Source organism: Cervus canadensis, chromosome 5 (assembly GCF_019320065.1).
Source record: "Cervus canadensis isolate Bull #8, Minnesota chromosome 5, ASM1932006v1, whole genome shotgun sequence".
Lineage (NCBI taxonomy): Eukaryota > Metazoa > Chordata > Mammalia > Artiodactyla > Cervidae > Cervus > Cervus canadensis.
Window position 1 is genome coordinate 3,026,642 of NC_057390.1, and position 21,415 is coordinate 3,048,056.

A 21,415-nucleotide genomic window follows, 5' to 3' on the forward strand; every position below is an offset into this window, starting at 1 on the left:
AAGTCTGAAAAAACATGCAGGTCAAGCATAGATTAGAAAAGTTTGTTCACTCATTTATTCCTGTAGATTGTAAATTGCCAATATTTATCTGATTAGGTTTCCATGAACAAATCTGAGACATCCCATGTATCACAACCTTTCCTAAATATAGCACAAAGACTTCAATTTCTTGTAAAACAATGGTTCACCAAAAAGAACCATCAAGTGTCTGTTTAACTAAGTTTTGCTTTGCTATATTAAAACATACCAGAATTTTTCTGCTTTTTTATTTGGTTGGGAAGGTTGTTGATGGTGATAAAAATTTTCCTTCCAGGGTTTCTGCATATAAAACTACATTTATATGCAGATATGGATGCAGATTCTGATAGGGATGCTTTAAAAAATTACCCAATTTAAACTGCTTAATTTGTCTAATTAATTACAAAATTATTTAATTTGAAAGGTTCAGACTTAAATTTTCAATCTAAGTTGAAGTTATTTCTTATATTGCTCAAAATGATGTAATTCCAGAACATGGGCTTATCCATCGTTATGAAAGGCTGTTGTTTAAATATATTTACCAAAACAAAAACCACAACAAAAAATTAACTCCCAACCATTTACATGTGTCTTTTATGTATACACATACAAAAAACTTAGAATGGTCCTCAGGCATATATGAGTTAAATGCTAAATTCTGACTGAGTAATGACTATGGAGATTTCCTCGAACATTTAGAAAAACTGTTCTCTAATGCTGAGGAAATAATATACCATGGTATCAAATTCTTTCCTACTGAAGGAAGCAACTACAGAAAGCTTTTATTTGTTCAAAGTAACCAGTGCTACAGATGGAAAAAAAAAAAAAAACAAAAAACCCAATGTAACTTCCCCAATATTACTTTAAAACAAACATATCAAACCTGATTGTCATTAGAGAATGTAGTTATTTCTTCACACTAATAAATCAAAAAACCAAGACCCACATTTTTTATATATATATAAATATATATAAAAGGCAATGCAAACAATTATTGAGCTTCATCTTCTGGACAAGAATGCCAAGTTAGTCTCTCTTCATAAAAAGCAATTACAATTTGAGGACACTTCATATTTGCCTCTTTTGCCAGTACCAAGTCTGCCTCATTGGAATCTTTCCAGTTCATGAGGAACATTAATTCTCCACTGCTGTCTGTGGCACCAATTATTCGTTCTGGATCAAGACCTCTGGCAAAACCTCTCGGTTTATCAGCAGCATCTCTTTTCTTCTTTGATTTGCTATCATCAGATTCACTGTCAGACTTGACAAACAAAAAGATTTTCTTTTTGTTCCAGCTTTTTCTTTACCAGCTTTTTGAGAATTAAGAAATGCTTCAATTAACTCTGGACAATCTAAATTTTCTTCAGGTTCCCAAGTATTGTCTGCATCTGTAAATCCCTTCCACTTCAGGAAATACTCCACCTTCCCATTCACTACACGGCGGTCCAGTACTTTTTCTACTACAAATTCTTCAGGTTCTGCCTCTTCAACTTTTTTACTCTTTCCATTTTGTTTCTTTCCCATTTTTTGCAATGTAGTTTTATTGGAGGCCATTTTTTATTGCAGACTTGAAGAGCTATTATTCACCGCCTCTGAGCTGCTCCGTGTCCCGGGTCTGCCCCTGTGCAGGTTTTTGTGTGAACCTAAGTTTCCATTTTTCTAGGATGAATACCTAGAAGCCATCCTGACTCTATTTTTTTTTTTCAAACTTTAACATTTTTATTTTGTATTGTGGTGTAGCCGATTAACAATGTTGTGGTAGTTTCAGGTGAACATTGAAGGGACTCAGCCATACATATACATGTATCCATTCTCCCCCAAATGCCCCTCCCATCCAGGCTGCCACCTGATATCGGGTAGAGTTCCATGTCCTATAAAGCTCCACGTCCTTGTTGGTTATTAATTTTGAACTGATGCTTTTTATTTTATTTTAAAATTTTTATTTATTTATTTGGCTGTGCCAGGTCTTAGTTGCTGCAGGATCTTTAGTTGAGGCATGTGGGATATAATACCTCGACCAGGGATCAAACTCGCCGCCCTCTCCCCCCCCAACCCTGCATTGGGAGCTCGGAATCTTAGCCACTGGACCACCAGGGAAGTCTTCCAATCCTTTAAACACTCTTAAGGGATGATGGGGGCTTTCCTGGTGGCTCAGTGGTAAAGAATCCTCCTGCCATTGCAGGAAACATGGGTTTGATCCCTGGGTTGGGAAGATCCCCTGGAGAAGGAAATGGTTATCCACTCCAGTATTCTTGCCTGGAGAATTCCATGGACAGAGGAGCCTGGCAGGCTACAGGCCATGGGGTCAAAAAGAGTCAGACACGACTTAGCAACTCAACAAAAACAGTCAATGGGATGGTGACTGCCTCTCCTGGTCCCCAGTTAATCACCTGCCTGTAACTATTGGGACATCCAGGACCTGCCCCGTGACTCTGGCCCTCCCAACCCCAGTGCCGGAAGCCTTCTGGTTCGAATGCTGGATCTGGCCCCTCCTCTGGCTGCCCCGATTCAGGCCTTGGATGATTCGCGCTCAGTCCCAGCGCCATCTCTGCGTGTTCCTGAACACCAGGGAAAGGCAGCCTTTCTCAATCCACAAAAGCTTTCTTCCCACCCCTGCTCATAATTGCTGAACTAAGAAGGGTGCCCGAGGACCCTTCCTTGAATGCAAAACTATGCCCGGGTGGCCTTAACTGGACCCATCTTAGTAGAGAAACGACCAGAAACTGTTATGGGCATACTTTTTCAACATTATATAAAAACTTACAAACATACAGAAAATGAGAACAATTCGTTGTACAAATTATCTACCTCTTAGATTCTACAGTGGAATTTTGCTATATTTGCTTCATCACATCCACTAGATCCTCATTAGTATTGGATTCTGTATCTGCCAACTTGCCTGCTTGCTGAAGTTTATTTGTAACCTCCAAGCTCATGCTCGCTGCACTTTTACGGTTGGAAGGCATGTGCAAAGCAGTGTGAGATTTGTCAACCCACATGCTGGTTCCTGCTGAGGCTGAACAAGGCAATGCTTTGCTTTCTTGTTTCAGCTCATATTGTAAACAAGTCTCTTTCTCACAGTCTATTTGGTACCACATTTTGTGCTATTTGTCCGTAATTTCACTGTGTAAATGGTCCCCAAGGGCAGCACAGAGGTGGTATTTAGTGTCCCTAAGTGCAGGAAGGCTGAGCTATGCCTCCCAGAAAAAGTACGTGTTGAATAAGCTTATAGTTACAGGGCTGTTGGCCAAGAGTTCAATGCTAATGAGTCAGTATAATTATGTAAGGTGTCTTTAAACAGAAGTAAATAAAACAAGGTTATATACTGATCTGTTGATGAAAATTTTGTGATCAGAGACGTAAAGGAACTTAACCCTGAATTTCTTCTAGAAGCAATGGCTTAGTACTTCCTCATTCAATACCTTATAGAAATATTGCAGACAGCAAGACTTAACTATATCAATCTACTTATCCATACATCAACTTTTGTTTTTGGAGGCCTTCCTTTCAAAATAAATTACAGTCATCACTACCCATCACACCTAAATATTTCTGCACACAGATCATTGACTGGGGTTCAATATTTTATGGTGCCTTTAAAAAATATATTTTAAAATTTATTTTAAATGTGGCTGCATCGGTCTTAGTTGTGACAGGCTCTCAGCGTCTTCACCGTGCAATGTGGGCGCTTTCACTGTGGCGCATGCTCTCCAGTTGTGGCCCTTCGGCTCCAGAGTGTGTGGGCCCCGTAGTTGTGGCACACGGGCTAGGCTGCTCCACGGCATGTGAAATTTTAGTTACCCAACCAGGGATCGAACCTGTGTCATCTGCATTGCGAGACGGATTCTTAACCACTCAGCCACCAGGGATGTCTCTTATGGTGCTTTGTAAAATTGAGAGGCCCAAATACAATGAAATGAACAAGTTGGTACATCGTCTGAATTTTGAGCGATTCAGACACCTGTGTAACCCAGTGCTTCTCAAGATATCAGACATCACCATCACTGTGGAAAGTTGAAGGTGGGCAATTTTAAGTTATCTGCCTCTCCAGATATCTATCTATTTAAATGTCCTTAATTCCTCCTCACCACAAGAGGTCATACTTTCCAGTCACACACTTTATTTTGTTTAATGGCCATATCAAAGTTCACATTGATGTTAAATCCTAATATATTTTTATCTGAACTAGTTTATGTGTTGCTCAATGGCTCAGTCTGACTCTTTGCCACCCCATGGACTGCAGCACGCCAGGCTTCCCTGTCCTTCACTATCTCCTGGAGTTTGCTCAAACTCGTCCATTGAGTCAATGATGCCATCCAACCACCTCACCCTCTGTTGCCAGCTTCTCCTCCTGCCCTCAATCTTTCCCAGTATCAGAGTCTTTTCCAGTGAGTTGGCTCTTTGCATCAGGTGAACAAAGTACCGTAGCTTCAGCTTCAGCATCAGTCCTTTCAGTGAATCTCCAGGGTTGATTTCCTTTAGCATTGACTGGTTTGATCTCCTTGCAGTCCAAGGGACTCTGAAGAATCTTCTCCAACACCACAGTTCGAAAGCATCAATTCTTCGGTTGTCAGCCTTTTTTATAGTCCACCTCTCACATCCGTACATGACTACTGGAAAAGCCACAGCTTCGAGCTAGTTTCTGCTTTCTACAAACTCAGTTTCGTGAAGGGAGAGGGGGCAGGGCAAAGGGACATTTCTCAGGTTGTGGAAGGCTAATGGGGCCAAGCTCCTTTGGTGAGCAAAGGTTGTTCCAGCTGCAGGGCCTTTGTACTTGCTGTTCCCTCTGCCTGATGCTTTTTGAGAAGTGGGTTCCTCTTTATCCTTCAGATCTCAGCTCACGTGCTACCTCCTCAGAGATTGTGACCACCCTGGCTAGAGTGGCTTCTTTCTTGGTCTCACTCTACTTCCTTTAAAACACTGACCTCAATCTGTAATTATTATTTTTGTTTCTTGTTTATTGCATCGTCTCTCCCTCAGACTGTCATCTCGGGGAGGGCAGAGACCATGTCTGTCTTATTCACCCATATCTCCAGCCTGAAACACAGTAAGAATCCAACACGTGTTTGGGAGATGGATGTGTCCGATGCGTGTGTGTGCAGGCCAGTGAGGGGTGCCTCGGTGCTCCGTACTAGGCCTGAAAAGTCAAAGGCTGGTTTGGGACTCCCCAGTCCGAGTCCAGCAGGGTAAGGCTCTTTTCCAATTTGACTCCGGCACGCGTCAGGCTCTAAACAACTGGCCCACAGTGCTGCAAGGATGCCCTTTAATGAGGGGTCTCTCCTCCTATCTCTGGGTCAAATGGGTGGGTTCAGGAAGGGAAACCAAGGCCCTGACGTGCCCTCAATCCCGTTTCGAACCCACAGGGTCTGGAGAGGCGCGAGGCCACGCACCCTGCACAGGGCGCCGGCGGCGATGCCGGACCCCGCGGCGCACCTGCCCTTCTTCTACGGCAGCATCTCGCGCGCCGAGGCCGAGGAGCACCTGAAGCTGGCGGGCATGGCCGACGGGCTCTTCCTGCTGCGGCAGTGCCTGCGCTCGCTGGGCGGCTACGTGCTCTCGCTGGTGCACGAAGTGCGCTTCCACCACTTCCCCATCGAGCGCCAGCTCAACGGCACCTACGCCATCGCGGGCGGAAAGGCGCACTGCGGCCCGGCTGAGCTCTGCGAGTTCTACTCGCGCGACCCCGACGGGCTGCCCTGCAACCTGCGCAAGCCTTGCAACCGGCCGTCGGGGCTCGAGCCGCAGCCCGGGGTCTTCGACAACCTTCGCGATGCCATGGTGCGCGACTACGTGCGCCAGACTTGGAAGCTGGAGGTGAGAGCGCGGGGTCCGAGGGGCAGGCCCTGGGGAAGCTTGGCCAGAGAGGAGCAGTTTTAGGAGGGGGCGGGTCTTTTGAGAGCGGAGCTGGGGGAGGGGCTTGGGGCGGAGCCGGAGGGGCGGGCCTTGAGAAGGTGGGGTCGGGGAGGGCGGGACCTGGGGCCGAGGGAGCTGTGGGTCTTGGTGAGACCGGCACTCTTTGCCAGCCTGCGCTGTGCTTTGCTGCGCCCGTTTTAGATGCTTAGAGGGATGGGACCTGGTTGGGGGCAGGACCTAGGAGGAGACCTCGGAGGCAGGGGCCTGAGCGATGCTATGGTGCTTATCCGAGGCAAAGTGTAAGTCGGGGAAAGTTGAGGTCGCTCTGAGTCCGGGACGGACGAGGTTGGGAGCGGGACCCAAGGAGCGGGGGTTTGGGCTGGGAGCAGCGCCCTGGGGTAGGCTGGCCGGCAGGGGCAGTGGCTTGTGGTCTTCGACAGCCTGCACTGCCCGATTACCAGTGTCAGGTCTTTAAGTGGGAGATGAGCGTGGGGCCTACTAGAAGGCGGGGCCTGGGCCGTGGCCTATGCCCGGAGCCTGGATGGATTGGAGCGGGACCACGGAGATGAGAGGAAGGATGGCTGTCCTCATCAGCCTAAAAGACTTAGGTCCTAGGCGCGCCTGAGTTGGGAGTGTCCAGGAGATGGAAGAGGGGTCCTGTGGCGGGCACTTAACGACACTCACACGTCTTCTTCACCCTCCCTTCCCCAGGGCGAGGCCTTGGAGCAAGCCATCATCAGTCAGGCACCCCAGGTGGAGAAGCTCATTGCCACAACAGCTCACGAACGGATGCCCTGGTACCACAGCAGCCTGACGCGCGAGGAGGCCGAGCGCAAACTCTACTCGGGCTCCCAGACCGACGGCAAGTTCCTGTATGTGGGGCTTGGGGCCTGGGGTTTTGGGGAGTGAGGCTGGGGTGGGCCTCAGTGTGCAGGTGGGTATTGAGGGAGTGTGCCTGTGCTCACAAGTGCTAGTGACTCAGAGTTGGGTGGCCTGGGTTGAAAGCCAGCGTCTGCTACTTAGCAGCTGGGCTTGCTGGGCAAGTATCGTAACTGCTTGCTTGCATTAACTCTTCTGCATTCACCAAATATTTCACTGAACGCCTACTATGTGCCAGGCACTGTTCCAGGCATTGAGGACATGGCAGTGCATAAGACAGACACAAATCCAGTGTCCTTAAGGAGCAGGCAGACAAAAAACGAGGAATCACTGAAACATAGAGTATGTCAGATGGTGTCAAGTGCTGCGTGTGGAGTTGGGCAGGGGGTTGCAAGCTGAGCTTAGGTGGCCAGAGAAGGTGACATTTGCGTAAAGAACTGAAGGAGGTGGTAAGTGGGCTGTGAGCTCTCTGGGAGGTGTTCCTGGCAAGTACTCAGACCAGGAGGAGGTTCTTGGCATGTTCCAGAAGCAGTGAGGAGGCCAGTGTGCTTGGAGCTGAGTAAGTGACAGCTGGAGTGGGAGGGCTTCCCGGGTGGCACTAGTAGTGAAGAATCTGCCTGCCAATGCAGGAGACATAAGACACGTGGGTTCAATCCCTCGGTTGGGAAGATCCCCTGGAGAAGGAAATGGCAATCCATTCCAGTATTCTTGCCTGGAGAATCCCATGGCCAGAGGAGCCTGGCAGGCTACAGTCCATGGGGTCACACAGAGTTGGACACAACTGAAGCAACTTAGCACCCATGCATGCATGGAGTGGGAGAGGGTGAGGCCAGGGAGGTGACTTTGACTTTGACCCTGAGTGAGGTAGGAGCCCTGGGGAGCATTGAAACTGCTCTGTGGATGACGATAGTACTAACTCAAGGATCTGTTAGGGGAAAACACCAATTAATGTGTTAAGCGGTCTTAAACAGAAGCAGGCGACAGAAGGTGAGATGGCAAGATGGCATAACTGATGCAATGGACATAAACTTGGGCAAACTCTGGGAAATGGTGAAACAGGGAAGCCTGGTGTACTGTAGTCCATGGGGTTGTGAAGAGTCGGACATGACTTGGTGACTGAACAACAATAAGCAAAAGTCAAGTATCTGGCATATACTAAAAGTGCACTGAATGTTAGTATATGTGGGTAAATGCGGTATCTCTGCCTGGGCCTGAGCCGTGGCTGAGCCATGTGGCTGTCAATGAGTTAGTTATTATGAAAGAGTCTGTCTAAAGCTATTTACAGCCCTGTGCTGGGGCTGCTCTTTCTGGTCAGGACCTGGGTTCCTCTATCAAGCAGGTGTTATCCAGATGTCAGCTGAGGTCATATAGAGAAAGTTGATGCCTGTCTCTTTCCTGTGGCCTCAGGAAGCACAGCATCCTCCCCTAAGATGTGAATTCTTGAGGGCCTCCCTTTTCGTGGTCTCTTCTTGGCCTGAGATCCTGCCTGGCTGAATCCTTGCTCTCACCCACCTCCCCCAGGGCTGTTCCTCTCCCAGGGCCATCCCACTTGGAGGAACTGACCTTTTCTGCTTGATTTCCCCTCCCCTGTGAGGCCTAAGCATATGCACCAGATTATCTGCAGGGATTCCTCTACAAGATTCTTGTAATAATAATAAAATATTATTGTCAAATAATACAAAAATTTTTTTTCACCCTGCGTAAAAAAGCTAGGCTGTAAATTGAAGTGGAGTTTGCAAAGCTTCTGAGGGAGTTCTTCAGTGCATGTTATAGATAATACTCAGCTGCAAAGATGGCTTCTGAACAACTTAAGGCTATTTTCTAAGACTGAAGCTGAGGGAGCTAGGATCTGGATACAGTATAGACTGAGGCTGATGCTGGGGTTCAGAAACAGCTGGGGCACTGACATTATGAGGGCCATGACTCAGGGAGGGACATGTTGAGACGAAGAGCCGCTACAGTGAGCCAGACTCCTGGACAATTAGGCAAGGCATGCTCTGGACAGAAGCTGTTGTAGGCTCTTCTTGTGTTTCCTGTCACCAATAACTGCTTTCTCAATATGTGGATGGTTAGGGACTGAAGGTCAAAGCTGTAGGCACAAAATCTCATGGAGGAACACCCCTGGCTCATCATGATGCCAGGGATAAGCCCAGGACTGGTCTAGTTCTGCAATGAGGGTGCAGGTGTGATGGAAAGTCACAGGCCCCTGTGGCCAGGAGTCAAGACCAGCGCCATACTCATCACTGACCACTGTTCAGAGCTGCCGGCAAATGGATGGAATTATACCGACTGCTCTTTGCTGCCAAAGCTCACTTCCTTTCTGCCTATTTGCAGCATTCGTGGTCCTGATTGATTCAACTGAAAAAGACACCTGAACCCTGGAAAGGGCCTGCAAGACTATATCATTAAGTGTTTCTTAATGGACCACAGGCCCCTTTGGAAATTGTACTGAAGCTGAACACATAATCCCCAATACATGTTTACCCCCAAAGATTTTGCAGACAGCTCTGTGAGATCATGGGCTTCCCTGGCGGCTCAAACAGTGAAGAATCTGCCTGCAATGCAGGAGATGCAGGGTCAATCCCTGGGTCGGGAAGATCCCCTGGAGAAGGGCATGGCAACCCACTCCAGTGTTCTTGCCTGAAGAATCCTGTGGACAGAGGAGCCTGGCGGGCTATAGTCCATGGGGTCACAAAGAGTCAGACACAGCTGAGTGGCTCACACTTATAGGAGACCATGGTTAATCCTGAACCTCATTTTTGGAGCCCTTTTCAGGATAAGACCGTCTGAGTTAGCTTTGTTCTTTCATTTTACATGTGAGGCAACTGAGGTACACAGAGGAGAAGCAACTTGTTGGAGGTGCACAGAGAATCTGTCAGACCCAGGTAGCAATCAGTTGTAGGGTCAGAAATGGGTTTACATCCTGGATCCATCCCAAACCAACTGTGCAGCTGAGGCAAGAGATGTGATCTCCTTGAACCTCAGCTTCCTCGTGTGCAAAATGTGGGTAATTAGAGCACAGGGTGGGTATCTTGTGGAGAACGTGGTGAAGATGAAAGGACACATATTGACGAATTGAGCAAGTATAGTCATAAATGGTAGCTTATTTTTATCACCATCATCCAGTTCCATGTATTATTTTGTAAATATTTATCTATTTTTGGCTGTGCTGGGTTTGCATTGCTGCATGGGCTTTTCTCTAGTTGCAAAGAGTGGGGGCCACTCTCCGCTGTGGTGCATGGCCTTCTCATTGTGGCTTCTCTTGTTGCAGGGCACAGGCTCTAGGGTGCCTGGGCTTCAGTAGTTGCGGCTTGTGGGCTCAGAAGTTGCAGCTCCCAGACTCCAGAGCACAGGCTCAATAGTTGTGACACATGGGCTTAGTTGCTCTGTGGCATGTGGGATCGTCCCAACTCAGGGATCAAACCCGTGTCTCCTGTATTGGCAGGCGGATTCTTTACCACTGAGCCACAGGGTAGCCCTCTATATTTTATTTTAAAAGTGGAGATAGAAGTTGATGTGTTAGCCTGTACCTCTAGTTTTTAAGTTCAGGTTTGAACTTCAAGGACAGAGAACTGCCACCAACTGGTGGATTTTTAGTAAACAAAGTAGAATTTGTGGTATTGAAATGTATTTGGTGAACACACCAGTGTCTTTGCCCATATGGGACTGGTGGCTGCTCTTTTGTGAACGCTCATGTCTCATCCCAAAGACAGGGCATCAGTCAGCCTTTGCTGTGTAACAAACCAGCCTAAAGTGCTGTAGCTTAAAATGCCAGTTATTTATTCATCCTTGATTCAGTGGGTTGGCTCTTTGGGCTTAGTTCAGCTGGGTGGCTCTTCAGCTGGTTTCCTTTGCACTTGTTTGTGGGATCACAACTGGAGTGTTGCCTGGGGCTGGAAGGTGTGGGATGGCCTCACTCACAAGTCTGGCAGTTGGCAGGCTGGGGTGCCTGGGTTCTCCTTTGTGTGGCTCCCCCAGCAGGCTAGCATGGGCTCATTTGTGTGGTGGTTGCAGGGTTGCCAGGAAAAGCAAAAAAGGGCAGGCAAGCCCCAGTGCTCAACCATTTCTCAAGTCTCTTCCTGTGTCCTCTTTGCTAATGTTTTATTGGCCACAGAAAGTCATATGGTCAAGCTCTGATTCAAAACATACAGAACTAGAGTCCATCTGTTGATGGGAAGAAATGCCTAATATTGGGGCTGTGTGTTTTTTTTTTTTTTTTTCCAGTATTCCACACACATTTGCAGGTGAGTGACTGGGCATTGAGTTTTTGTTGTCAGTTCAAAAATCTTAGAGTTTGAACTTATGAGGTATTTTCACTTCTCAAAAGGAGAGAACTAGAAATTAGAGGCCGTTACCTCCAGGCCAGCCTACCAGTCTAGTTATGGAAGCTCCTTCCTTTCTGTGGGACATTTGCATTTCTTAGTTTGTTGTAGGATTCTCTTCCTTGACTTTGTGCTCCCCTGTTACTCCCCAAAATACCCTGTTTCCTGTCTCTCCAGGTGTCCTCGAATGTTGTGAGCTGGCCTGGGAACCATGTCAGCCTTCATTGAATTGTTCTTTTGGGAACTTGCTATCTGGGAATGGATGGGATATTCACAGTCACCCCTCCATTCTTCACTCAGGTTTTGCCATGGAGATTTAAGGGATATTTCTCTGTCCCTTTGGCCTAAGGAAGGGTTGCAAGGTGAACTCTCATCTCTCTTGTTCACCACTGGACTCCTACCCTTAGAACAGTGCCTGGCATGTGCTCAACACTTAGTAAATATTTGCCCATTGAATGGATATCCATGGGCAGGACCCAAGCTCCGAGAGTGTATGGTCTGAGGGTACCCACATGGGTTATCCCATGACTGTTTCCTGCTGCGTGCTGCTGGCCGACTCTTGTGTAAGTCAGTTCAATCCTCTAGATTATTGGTCAGTTGTCTGCAACTTCCACAGTACTAGAGACCCCAGGAACAGCTGCCTTCCCTCCTCTGCTGGAAAGCTACACTTAACCTTGGAATAGAACCTTGTGCCAGGACACTGACTGGTTTTACCATGGGATGGGAGGGTGCGGGGTGCCTAAACTGGCCTGTGTATCTGTGTGCATCCATGCACAAGCACATGTGCATGGTTGGACAGGTTCTTACTGCATGAAGTCACCATCTTTGAGGGGCTCCATGCCCATTCATAGACATGGAAGATCTTAACATTTATTTTGGCAAATTTCCAGAAGAGTACAATCAAGGGTCTCATTCTGTTAAAGGTCATCTGTTATGATAATTGATGAATCTATTGTGATGATGAGGTGACTTATTCTGATTTGTATGAAGGTGCCCTATGATCTAGCCATGGACCTGTGCTTACCTTTATCGCTCAATGTATAGAAATAGCTTTGCTTCCCCAGGAGAATGGTCTTAACACTGTGTGTCCCCCATGAGTGGCTCTGTGTCCACCACAGACAGAAAAATATCCCACCATGAGTGGCCAACTGTCTTCCCCCACCCGCTTGTGGCCAAGTGTCTAGCCATGGGTGGCAAGATGTTGAGCCACGGAGAACCAGGTGTCCCCAGTTTATAGCCAAGTGTTGCCCCCTGAATGGCCAAGTATCCAGCTGAGGGTGGCTGAGTATTCGGCTATGTAGGGCTGAAAATCCACCACAGGTGGTCCAATATTCCCCTGTGGATGGCCCCATGCCTGTGCTTGGACGACTGTGAACATGGTCCTCCTCTCTGGTCGCCCTGGTGCCCCCTCCCCCAGCCCTACCCAGAGTCTGTTACCAGTAGGTCTGGAGGTCAAGTGGGGCCTGACCTTGGTTCCCACAACCCCTGCCACTTCTCCATGGGGCTCTGGGGTGCAGAACCCGTAGGGTATATGTGTGGAAACTGAGTTCCATTAGGAGGGAACCCCCAGGGGCCCAGGTGGTTGTCAGGGTGACACCCCCTCCTCCTTGTGCCAGGCTGAGACCCCGGAAGGAACCGGGCACGTACGCGCTGTCTCTGATCTATGGGAAAACTGTATACCACTACCTCATCAGCCAGGACAAGGCGGGCAAATACTGCATTCCTGAGGGGACCAAGTTTGACACACTCTGGCAGGTAAGCCACCCACCCGCCCTGTTGTAGTGGAGAGACTATTTGGGGGGTGCTCAGGCTCCTGGGGAAGAGGGGAGTCCCAGCCCTGACCCTACCCCCCACAGCTGGTGGAGTACCTGAAGCTGAAGGCGGATGGACTCATCTACTGCCTGAAGGAGGCCTGTCCCAACAGCAGCGCCAGCCCAGGTGAGTGGGGTGTCAGTGGGGGCCGGGGCAGGGGGAGGCGGGAGACCACGGCTCCACCTCCTCACTGTCCCTTCTGCTCCCCCAGGGGCCGCTGCTCCTACACTCCCCGCCCACCCGTCCACTTTCACCCAGGTGAGTCAGGGGCCTCGGGGATGGAGCACGGTGGGTGATGGGTCCTGTTCCCAGGGTGGGACAGGCAGGGAAGAGTGGGGCTGCCATGGAACAGAAGAGGGGCCCCCTGAGCACTGTCCCTGGGAGTCCTCAGAGGAGGTGGGCCCGTGAGAGGGGCTGGGTGCCCCCAGCCCAGGCCCTGCTGACCCCATGACCTTTAGCCTCAGAGACGGATCGACACTCTCAACTCAGATGGATATACCCCTGAACCAGGTGAGCTGGCAGAGGTGAAGGTGTGTGGGGGTTCATGTCAGGCTGAGATCGGGCTCCTGGCTAGGCCCTGGGGTGTGTCGGGGAGGGACCTAGGCCAGGCCTGACCTCTGGCAGTGGCTGGGTTGCCCTGTGCAGAGTGTGCCCGCAGGTGTGCACGGGGGCATGCGTATCACGCCTGGCTGCGTGTGTGTGCCTGGGGCATGCTGACACACGGAGGGTACACCTGGCCGTGCCCAGGCAACCCCGGGGGTAGAACACATCCATAAGCACCTGCTGTGTGCCATTCACGCTCTAGCACACTGAGCGTGAGAGCTTTGCAGAGTCCTCCTGACAAACCACAGGAGGCGGTCATGGTCATTATTCTCATTTCACAGAAGAGAGAGGGGGGCAGGGACTGTCAGGTCCCAGAGCGGGCCGGGGGTGGAGCTGGGGTTTGACTCCACAGCCCACATGCCTCACATGCCTGCCGCAGATGCTCGTGTGTTTCATGTATGGATGCAAGCCTGGAGTCCTTGTACACACGCTGTGTGGCTCACACATGGACAGGGGTGGGCATGACACATGTGCACATGTGTCAGGGTGCACACGTGCATAGATGTGCATGCTGCAGCTGGCACACTAATGGTTGCTTGTGTAGACACACTTTAGGACCCCTATCACACATGGAGACATGGGTGAGAGAATTTGTGGGTGCACACATGTTACACGTGCACATTAGATGTGGCTTCACAGTTGGTGCGACCAGGAGCGCACACAAGTGCACATGCACACACATGCTCTGCATGGTGCGACTTGTGGCGTGTGTGCCTGGTGGGGGCCAAGGCTGCCCTGTCCTCCTCCCACCCCTGTCCCCTTCCCTGCTCCTGACTTGGGAGTGCACGCCTGTGTGTGTGCCCAGCACGGTTAGTGTCCTCAGAGAAGCCACGAACAATGCCCATGGACACCAGTGTCTACGAGAGCCCCTACAGCGACCCCGAGGAGCTCAAAAACAAGAAGCTCTTCCTGAAGCGTGAGAACCTCCTCATGGCTGACATCGAACTTGGCTGCGGCAACTTTGGTTCAGTTCGCCAGGGCGTCTACCGCATGCGCAAGTAAGCCCCCACCTTGGCTGGGGAACCACTGTGGGTGGGATGGAGGGGGCGTGGCCTCTCCAGGCCTTGTGGGGTGGAGCCAGGATGAGACTTCAGATTGACTGTGAGGGGGGCTTACCTGGGAGAGTTCAGGACAGTCCCGAGAGGGAGTGAGGAGCTGGCCAGGGGCAGGGAGAGTTTGGGCTAGCTGCAGTTGCAGTGGAGTCCTTGGCTGATCGCAGGGGAGCTGCTGAGGGGCCAACCCTCGTCTCCTCCATTGATTGGCCTTTGGATACACGCTGGTCATTGGCTATAGGCTGCGCCTGGGGAGGGTGAAACTGAACCGGTTCTTTTTTGTGAGGGGCAATTCCTGGTGAGGGGCTTGGCTGTGAGCTCTGAGTGATGGGAGGTCTAGGCGGCAGACCACAGTATCCGCTACACAAGTCCAGGAGGGAGAGAGGCAGGTCCGGTGGGGATGAGGGAGTGGTCCAGGCCCGTGCGGGCTCAGGCGGTGCCCCTCCATGTGTCACGGTAGGAAGCAGATCGACGTGGCCATCAAAGTGCTGAAACAGAGTACGGAGAAGGCGGACAAGGACGAGATGATGCGGGAGGCACAGATCATGCACCAGCTGGACAACCCCTACATCGTGCGGCTCATCGGAGTCTGCCAGGCCGAGGCCCTCATGCTGGTCATGGAGATGGCCGGCGGCGGACCCCTGCACAAGTTCCTGGCCGGGAGGAAGTGAGCCCCTGGGCTGGCGGGGCGTTTGGGACTGGGGGCTGAGCCTGTCCACCCAGAGGTGTGCGCCACACTCATGTCCCCATGTTTGTAGACACATTTACACCTGCCGCCCACACTTACACCCCTGGCAGATCTGATCTCAGGTCTGAGTTTCAGCTGTCACTAACTCTTGTGATGCCAGGCGGGTCTCTTAATTCGTCTGTGTCTCAGTTTCTTCATTTGAAAAACTGCAATGCTCCCTTCAGGGGCCCTTGAAGTCAGATGAGCTGATATTTATAAAGTGCTCAGAACAGGGCCTAGCACTGCTTGTAGGAGCTTTGTAAGTATTAGCTCTGTTGCTTCTGCCACCCCAGCTCTCTCCGCCAATTCAAGATCCACTGTGATGGTTGACTGTCTTTGACTTAAAGCACGGTCAGAAAACTGCAGCCAGGTTTGTTTTCTATAGCCTGGTTTTGCATCTTCAAAGGTCTCAAAAAAAAAAAAAGGACTATGTAACAGAGACCATGTGTGTCCTGCAAAGGCTGAAATACTTACTCTCTGGCCCTTTAGAGAAAAAAAATTTGGCCGACTTTTAATACAAAGAAATTGCAGTTTCATTTGGTTTCTTCATGCCTCAAACTCTTATCCTTATGACAGAACCTTTTACATTCATGGAGGCATGTGACCTTGAACCCAAGCTCTCACGGGAGCACGTGCCTTCACGGGTCCCAGCTCAGGTACTCAGTTATTCCACAGGTGTTTCCTGGGCAATTTCTCTGTGTTGGGGACTATTACCAATACTTGGGATTATCATTGAAGAGAGAGACAAAGCTCTTTGCCCTTATTCTGGTTGAGGAAGAGAGGCCTTAATAATAATTATAATAAAGTATATAATGTTAGGCTGGGAGGTGAGAAGTGAGAATGTGAGGTTTCTGCAAACTGAGGGAGGCAGCCAGGTGCAGCTGTAGGGGAAGAGTGGGCGGCTGGTGCGAAGCCCTGAGGTGCCTGGAGTGGTGGAGGAACCATGAATTAGGGCCCTGAGTGCAGGAGGGCGGGGAGGTGATATGGGCAGGGGTGTGACAAGGTGGATGACGCATGACCTTGTCGGCTCTGGGGAGGACTTGCACATTTACGCTGAGTGAGGTGGGAGCTGTGGGGGCTGTGAGCAGAGGAGAGCAGGGCTTGAGGCCAGTGTGTGAAGGACAGGCTGTGGCGGGTGAGGACAGAGCTGGCTGTTCAGGTCTCGGCTAGTGATGATGGGGGCTGGTGCAGGGTGGCAGAAGCAGACATGGAGAGAAGTTGGGGGATACTGGAGGAATTCTGAAGGCAGAGCTGCCAGGGTTTGCTGATGGATTGACTATTGTGTGTGAAAAAGAGGAGCTGAGGGCAAGGCTTGAGTACATGACAAGATGAAAGGGGAGTGTGTGTGTGTGCACCTGTGAACAATCAGGAGCTTGACTTCATTATCTTAGGGATGGCCAGGAGACGCCCTGAGGGCACACAGGGGATGCATTAGGTTTGGGGATCATGGTGGGTAGAATTTAAAGCCTGAATGAGGGCAGAAGTTTGTGCCTGTTTTGTTCACACACTGGGTGTGTCCCCGCCCCATGCCTGGCACACAGCAGGTGCACGATAAGCTCCTGTTGAACAGAGGCTCAGCTGGGTCAGACTGGGGCTTTGCCCCCTTGGGGACTTGGGATCCTGTCCCAGCTGCTCCCTTCTTCCCCCTCCCCCTAGGGAGGAGATCCCCGTCAGCAATGTGGCGGAGCTGCTGCATCAGGTGTCTATGGGCATGAAGTACCTGGAAGAGAAAAACTTTGTGCATCGTGACCTGGCGGCCCGCAACGTCCTTCTGGTCAACCGGCACTACGCCAAGATCAGCGACTTCGGGCTCTCCAAGGCCCTGGGTGCCGACGACAGCTACTACACCGTGAGCCCCTGGCCCTGGGATGCCCAGACGGGGGAGGGTTCCCGAGCCCTGTCTCAGCATTATCTCCCGCCCCCAGGCCCGCTCAGCCGGGAAGTGGCCGCTCAAGTGGTATGCGCCTGAGTGCATCAACTTCCGCAAGTTCTCCAGCCGCAGTGATGTCTGGAGCTATGGAGTCACCATGTGGGAGGCCTTCTCCTACGGACAGAAGCCCTACAAGGCAGGCGTGGGCAGAGGCGGGTGGTTGGCCAAGTGGGAAGGGGAGCTGGGGAGGGGGCCCTGATTACTCACACGTGCACTTGACTTTGGCTTGAGCAGAAGATGAAGGGCCCAGAGGTCATGGCTTTCATCGAGCAGGGCAAGCGGATGGAGTGCCCACCAGAGTGTCCCCCTGAGATGTACAAGCTCATGAGCGATTGCTGGACCTACAAGTGAGTGCCAGCAGGTGGGAGGGTACCTGACTGAATTGACACGTGGGCCTGGGGCAGGAGGTTGTGTTGTCCAACAGTCAAACATCACTCTTCCCACCCAGAGACCCACTCGATTCATGGCCTTTCCAACCCACAGTACCTTTACTCCCCTGCGTCTGTGCTCAGCTCTTCAACACACTGGCCCTACAATGCTCTAGCACCCCAACACCCTACCTGTGGACACCCAGGGCTCCAGCATCTAAAACCTCAGTCCCCCTCAGCCAGCACTCAAGCGATCCTGCAAGATTCAAACAAGTCAGTACTGTTACCCAAAATATGCGACCAGTACTCAGGGCCTGGGGTGATATTCCACTGTATAATATAATAATATGACACCCGTACTCAGGGCCTGGGGTGATATTCCACTGTATAATATAACAATATGACACCCATACTCAGGGCCTGGGGTGATATTCCACTGTATAATATAATAATATGAGACCAGTACTCAGGGCCTGGGGTGATATTCCACTGTATAATATAATAATATGACACCCGTACTCAGGGCCTGGGGTGATATTCCACTGTATAATATAATAATATGACACCCATACTCAGGGCCTGGGGTGATATTCCACTGTATAATATAAAAATATGAGACCAGTACTCAGGGCCTGGGGTGATATTCCACTGTATAATATAATAATATGACACCCGTACTCAGGGCCTGGGGTGATATTCCACTGTATAATATAATAATATGACACCCGTACTCAGGGCCTGGGGTGATATTCCACTGTATAATATAATTCCTTTTCCCCATCAGCCAACACCTAGTTGCCCATTAAGGCAACATTGAAGCCCCCAAATATTCAATATCCCCCACCTTCATGTGCTTGAAGTCCAGTGCTTGAACACCTAACCCCTAACACCATCAGTGTCTCCACTTCCGAGCACAGGTAACGTGCACCCAAACAAGCTGTCGCCCTTCACTAACCATGCAATGCTTAGGCATTCCAATATTTGATCCCTTTACTGCCGCAATGTCAATTATTCCACTGGACAACACCTGTCACACTGATACCCAGACATCCAAGCAATCCAATAAATAGACACCCTATTTATGTTGGGTGATGGTAAAGGACAGGGAAACCTGGCGTGCTGCAGTCCATGGGGTTGCAAAGAGTTGGACAGGATTGTGTGACTGAACAACAAATTTATGATAAATTAATAAGAAATGATCAGATCATTCCTACTCCAATATATATTAAGCCAGCCTCTATCAGGAAACGCTCAATACACCAACACCTCAATATCCAAAGAGACTAGTGTCTAACACTCCAACACAGTTCATGGATACTTCACACACTGTTCCATTAACACCTGGAATCTCCACTAGATGAACCCAGCCCCCTCCTCACCCCAGGACCGTTCCATCCTGGACAGCATACTTGCATCCATGTGAGCCCACACCTAGCACCCAAGTACCCTGCCCAAATACCCATGCTCAGTACTTCAGCACTCAGGGTCCCAGCTCCCTGGAGTCAAGCTGTCACCCCAACCCTCGGTGACCTCTCCAGTCTAAGTCCTCAGTAGTCAGGACTCAGTATAGGCTTCCTGTCCATCCTGAATGTCGGCTCTTCTCTTATGCCAGAGGGCAACCCCTGAAATGCAGTTGTCTTACACGCAGGAGATTCCCCCCCCCCGACCCCCATCACCCAATAACCCCTGCCCCACTGCTTTCTGAGCCTCGTGCATGCCCACCCACTGGCTGCAGTTGGGTTCTGGGGGTGCGGTCAGCCGCCTGGATCTCCACTACCCCTCACAGGTGGGAGGACCGCCCGGACTTCGCCGCAGTTGAACAGCGCATGCGCACCTACTACTACAGCTTGGCGAGCAAGGCGGAGGAGCCCGGCGCTTGTGCAAATGGGGTTGAGGCTGCGTGTCCCTGAGCTCCACCCGGCCCAGGGCCTGAGGCCCCCACGCCCCCAGCTTTTCCTCCTGTGCCCTCAGCTCTCTCCCGGGACCTTCAGGCTGGGCCCGGCCCAGTTTCTCTCTGGCCCACATTGGTCTGGTATTCCCAGCCCGGGCACCTGGCCTCTCTGGCTGGAGGAGGAAGCAAGACCTGAAGAAGATGGTCCTGGACTGGAAGCTACAGAGGAGCCCTGAGCTGAGGGGGGTTGCTTACAGCTGGGACCCTCCTTCCTCTGGGTCCAGAAAGGCAGACTCTGGGAGTCCTCAGGCTGCGAGACCTGGAATCATTGGAATAAACTCCAGCCTCTCCCTTGTTTGGGATCCCTCATCTTTCTGGGGTGGGGCTGGGAGGACCAGGAAAGGGTCAATGCAAGGGGTCCATGAGAAGTGCCTGAAGAAGCTGTTTTTGTGTGGGTCTGGGGGCTGCTTTTCCCACCCCTCTGCCCTGGGAACATGTTCCTGTGAGTCGGGGGTCTGTGGGAGGTGAGCCTGGGGGCTGAGGGGCCAGGGTCACTGCTGACCCCAGCTGCCAGACCTTCGTGGTCGGCGTGAAATAGATGCTGCCCATGTTCACTGCGTGTGAGCCATCACCTGCAGAGACTTAAAAACACCCTGCTGGCACCTCCCCCCAGTCACGCCCCAGCCTGTGCTTTTAAAGTCTCTTCAGGTGATTCCAGCATTCTGTCCCGCCTACTCGGCTGCCTCCCCCTCTTCCCTGGGCCCAGGCAGTCGCAGCTGGGAATCTTTATCAACCTGATGCCCTGTTGCGGACTCTGTCCCGGCTCAATCCCGCTCCAGAGAAGACCCATCTCCAGGCCCTCGCTGCCTCAGCTTCCCTGCGTGGAGATTTGGGGTGCTGGAGCTCAGAACCCAACCGGGTGGGTGAAACAGAGCCAGGTCCCTGCCTGTCTTTTCTGGACTCACTCCCCCTTCCTCAACTGCAGTTAACCCCGTGCTCTGTTCCCTGGCCTCAAAGGGCCGAGGGCTCCAGGGCAGCTATGAATCCCCCTCAAAACCAAGGAGATGCCAGGAGATTTTCTGCAGCTTCGGGGAAGGTAGATTTTCTTTCTTTTTGTTTGTGGAGCTCTAGAAAGTCAGAGGCTCTTTTGTAGAACTATAGGGTGCGGGTGGGGGGACAGGGGCTTTCAGGATTGTGTGGAGGCTGAGCACGAGACCTGGGTGGGTGACCGGGCAGGGGACACCCAGGAGGAGGCCCCGGAACCTTGGTGATGTGGGTGCTTTGTCAAAACCAGGAAATTGATGTTGGGATTATTAACTTAGGTATAGACCTTACTCTGATTTTTACCGCTTACGGAGTTATAATAATTTACATGTAAGCTTCATGTTAGCATACTCTTTCATGAACTTTGCATTCTACCTGCAAGGTAGTTGAGAGAACGCCCAGTTTTATAGTCAACCCCAGACACACAAACTCTCAGCTCTGTGTTTGGAGAGTAAATCTGTCATGGTTTGGAATTGTTTGAGGGTTTCTAAGCGCTGCCAGACAGTATCTTCCTGCAAAGATTGACAACAGACAAGGAGAGCACAGCTGTTGTAAAGATAAAGACACAAACTTGAATTACCTCCATTTTGTCATTTTGTGCAGCCACTTGGAGATTTTTATTTGTCTTTAAAATTTAAAGCTGTGAAGGCTTGCAAACCATGCGATATTCTTTTATTTGGTAAATGTACATATTAGTTTGTAAACTGTATTACTGACTTTAACACCATTAAAATGCAAAAATTGTTTTTTAACTTTTCAAGTGAATGAACAAATCAACAAAAGTTACATCAATAGTACTGTTTTGTGGCTTCCCAAGTTGTACTGTTTGCAGGTATTTTAGTTTTGTTAAACCACTTGTTATTCCTGGATAATTATTTACATTGTTACATAAAGTATTATATCAAAAGGGAAAACA

At 50.4% G+C, this 21,415-nt stretch overlaps 1 protein-coding gene and 1 pseudogene across 3 annotated transcripts in view; one reads left to right on the forward strand and one right to left on the reverse strand.

Annotated features, from left to right (window-relative positions):
- LOC122441383 (tyrosine-protein kinase ZAP-70) overlaps positions 1–21,415 on the forward strand; it is a 30,160-nt gene extending 8,745 nt beyond the window's left edge. For 2 of the 3 annotated variants that reach the window (XM_043467850.1, XM_043467851.1), the window contains exons 2-13: positions 5,382–5,832; positions 6,583–6,743; positions 12,689–12,827; positions 12,929–13,010; positions 13,096–13,142; positions 13,343–13,394; positions 14,293–14,485; positions 15,000–15,206; positions 16,923–17,115; positions 17,192–17,332; positions 17,431–17,543; positions 19,351–21,415. In XM_043467850.1, coding sequence (XP_043323785.1) covers positions 5,431–5,832; positions 6,583–6,743; positions 12,689–12,827; positions 12,929–13,010; positions 13,096–13,142; positions 13,343–13,394; positions 14,293–14,485; positions 15,000–15,206; positions 16,923–17,115; positions 17,192–17,332; positions 17,431–17,543; positions 19,351–19,474 — 1,854 coding nt within the window. In that variant the 5' untranslated portion in view covers positions 5,382–5,430 and the 3' untranslated portion in view covers positions 19,475–21,415. Of the gene's footprint in view, positions 1–5,381; positions 5,833–6,024; positions 6,171–6,582; positions 6,744–12,688; positions 12,828–12,928; positions 13,011–13,095; positions 13,143–13,342; positions 13,395–14,292; positions 14,486–14,999; positions 15,207–16,922; positions 17,116–17,191; positions 17,333–17,430; positions 17,544–19,350 lie in introns of those variants that run through there. The other variant, XM_043467852.1, reaches the window with a different exon arrangement.
- On the reverse strand, positions 8–1,651 carry LOC122441385 (annotated as a pseudogene).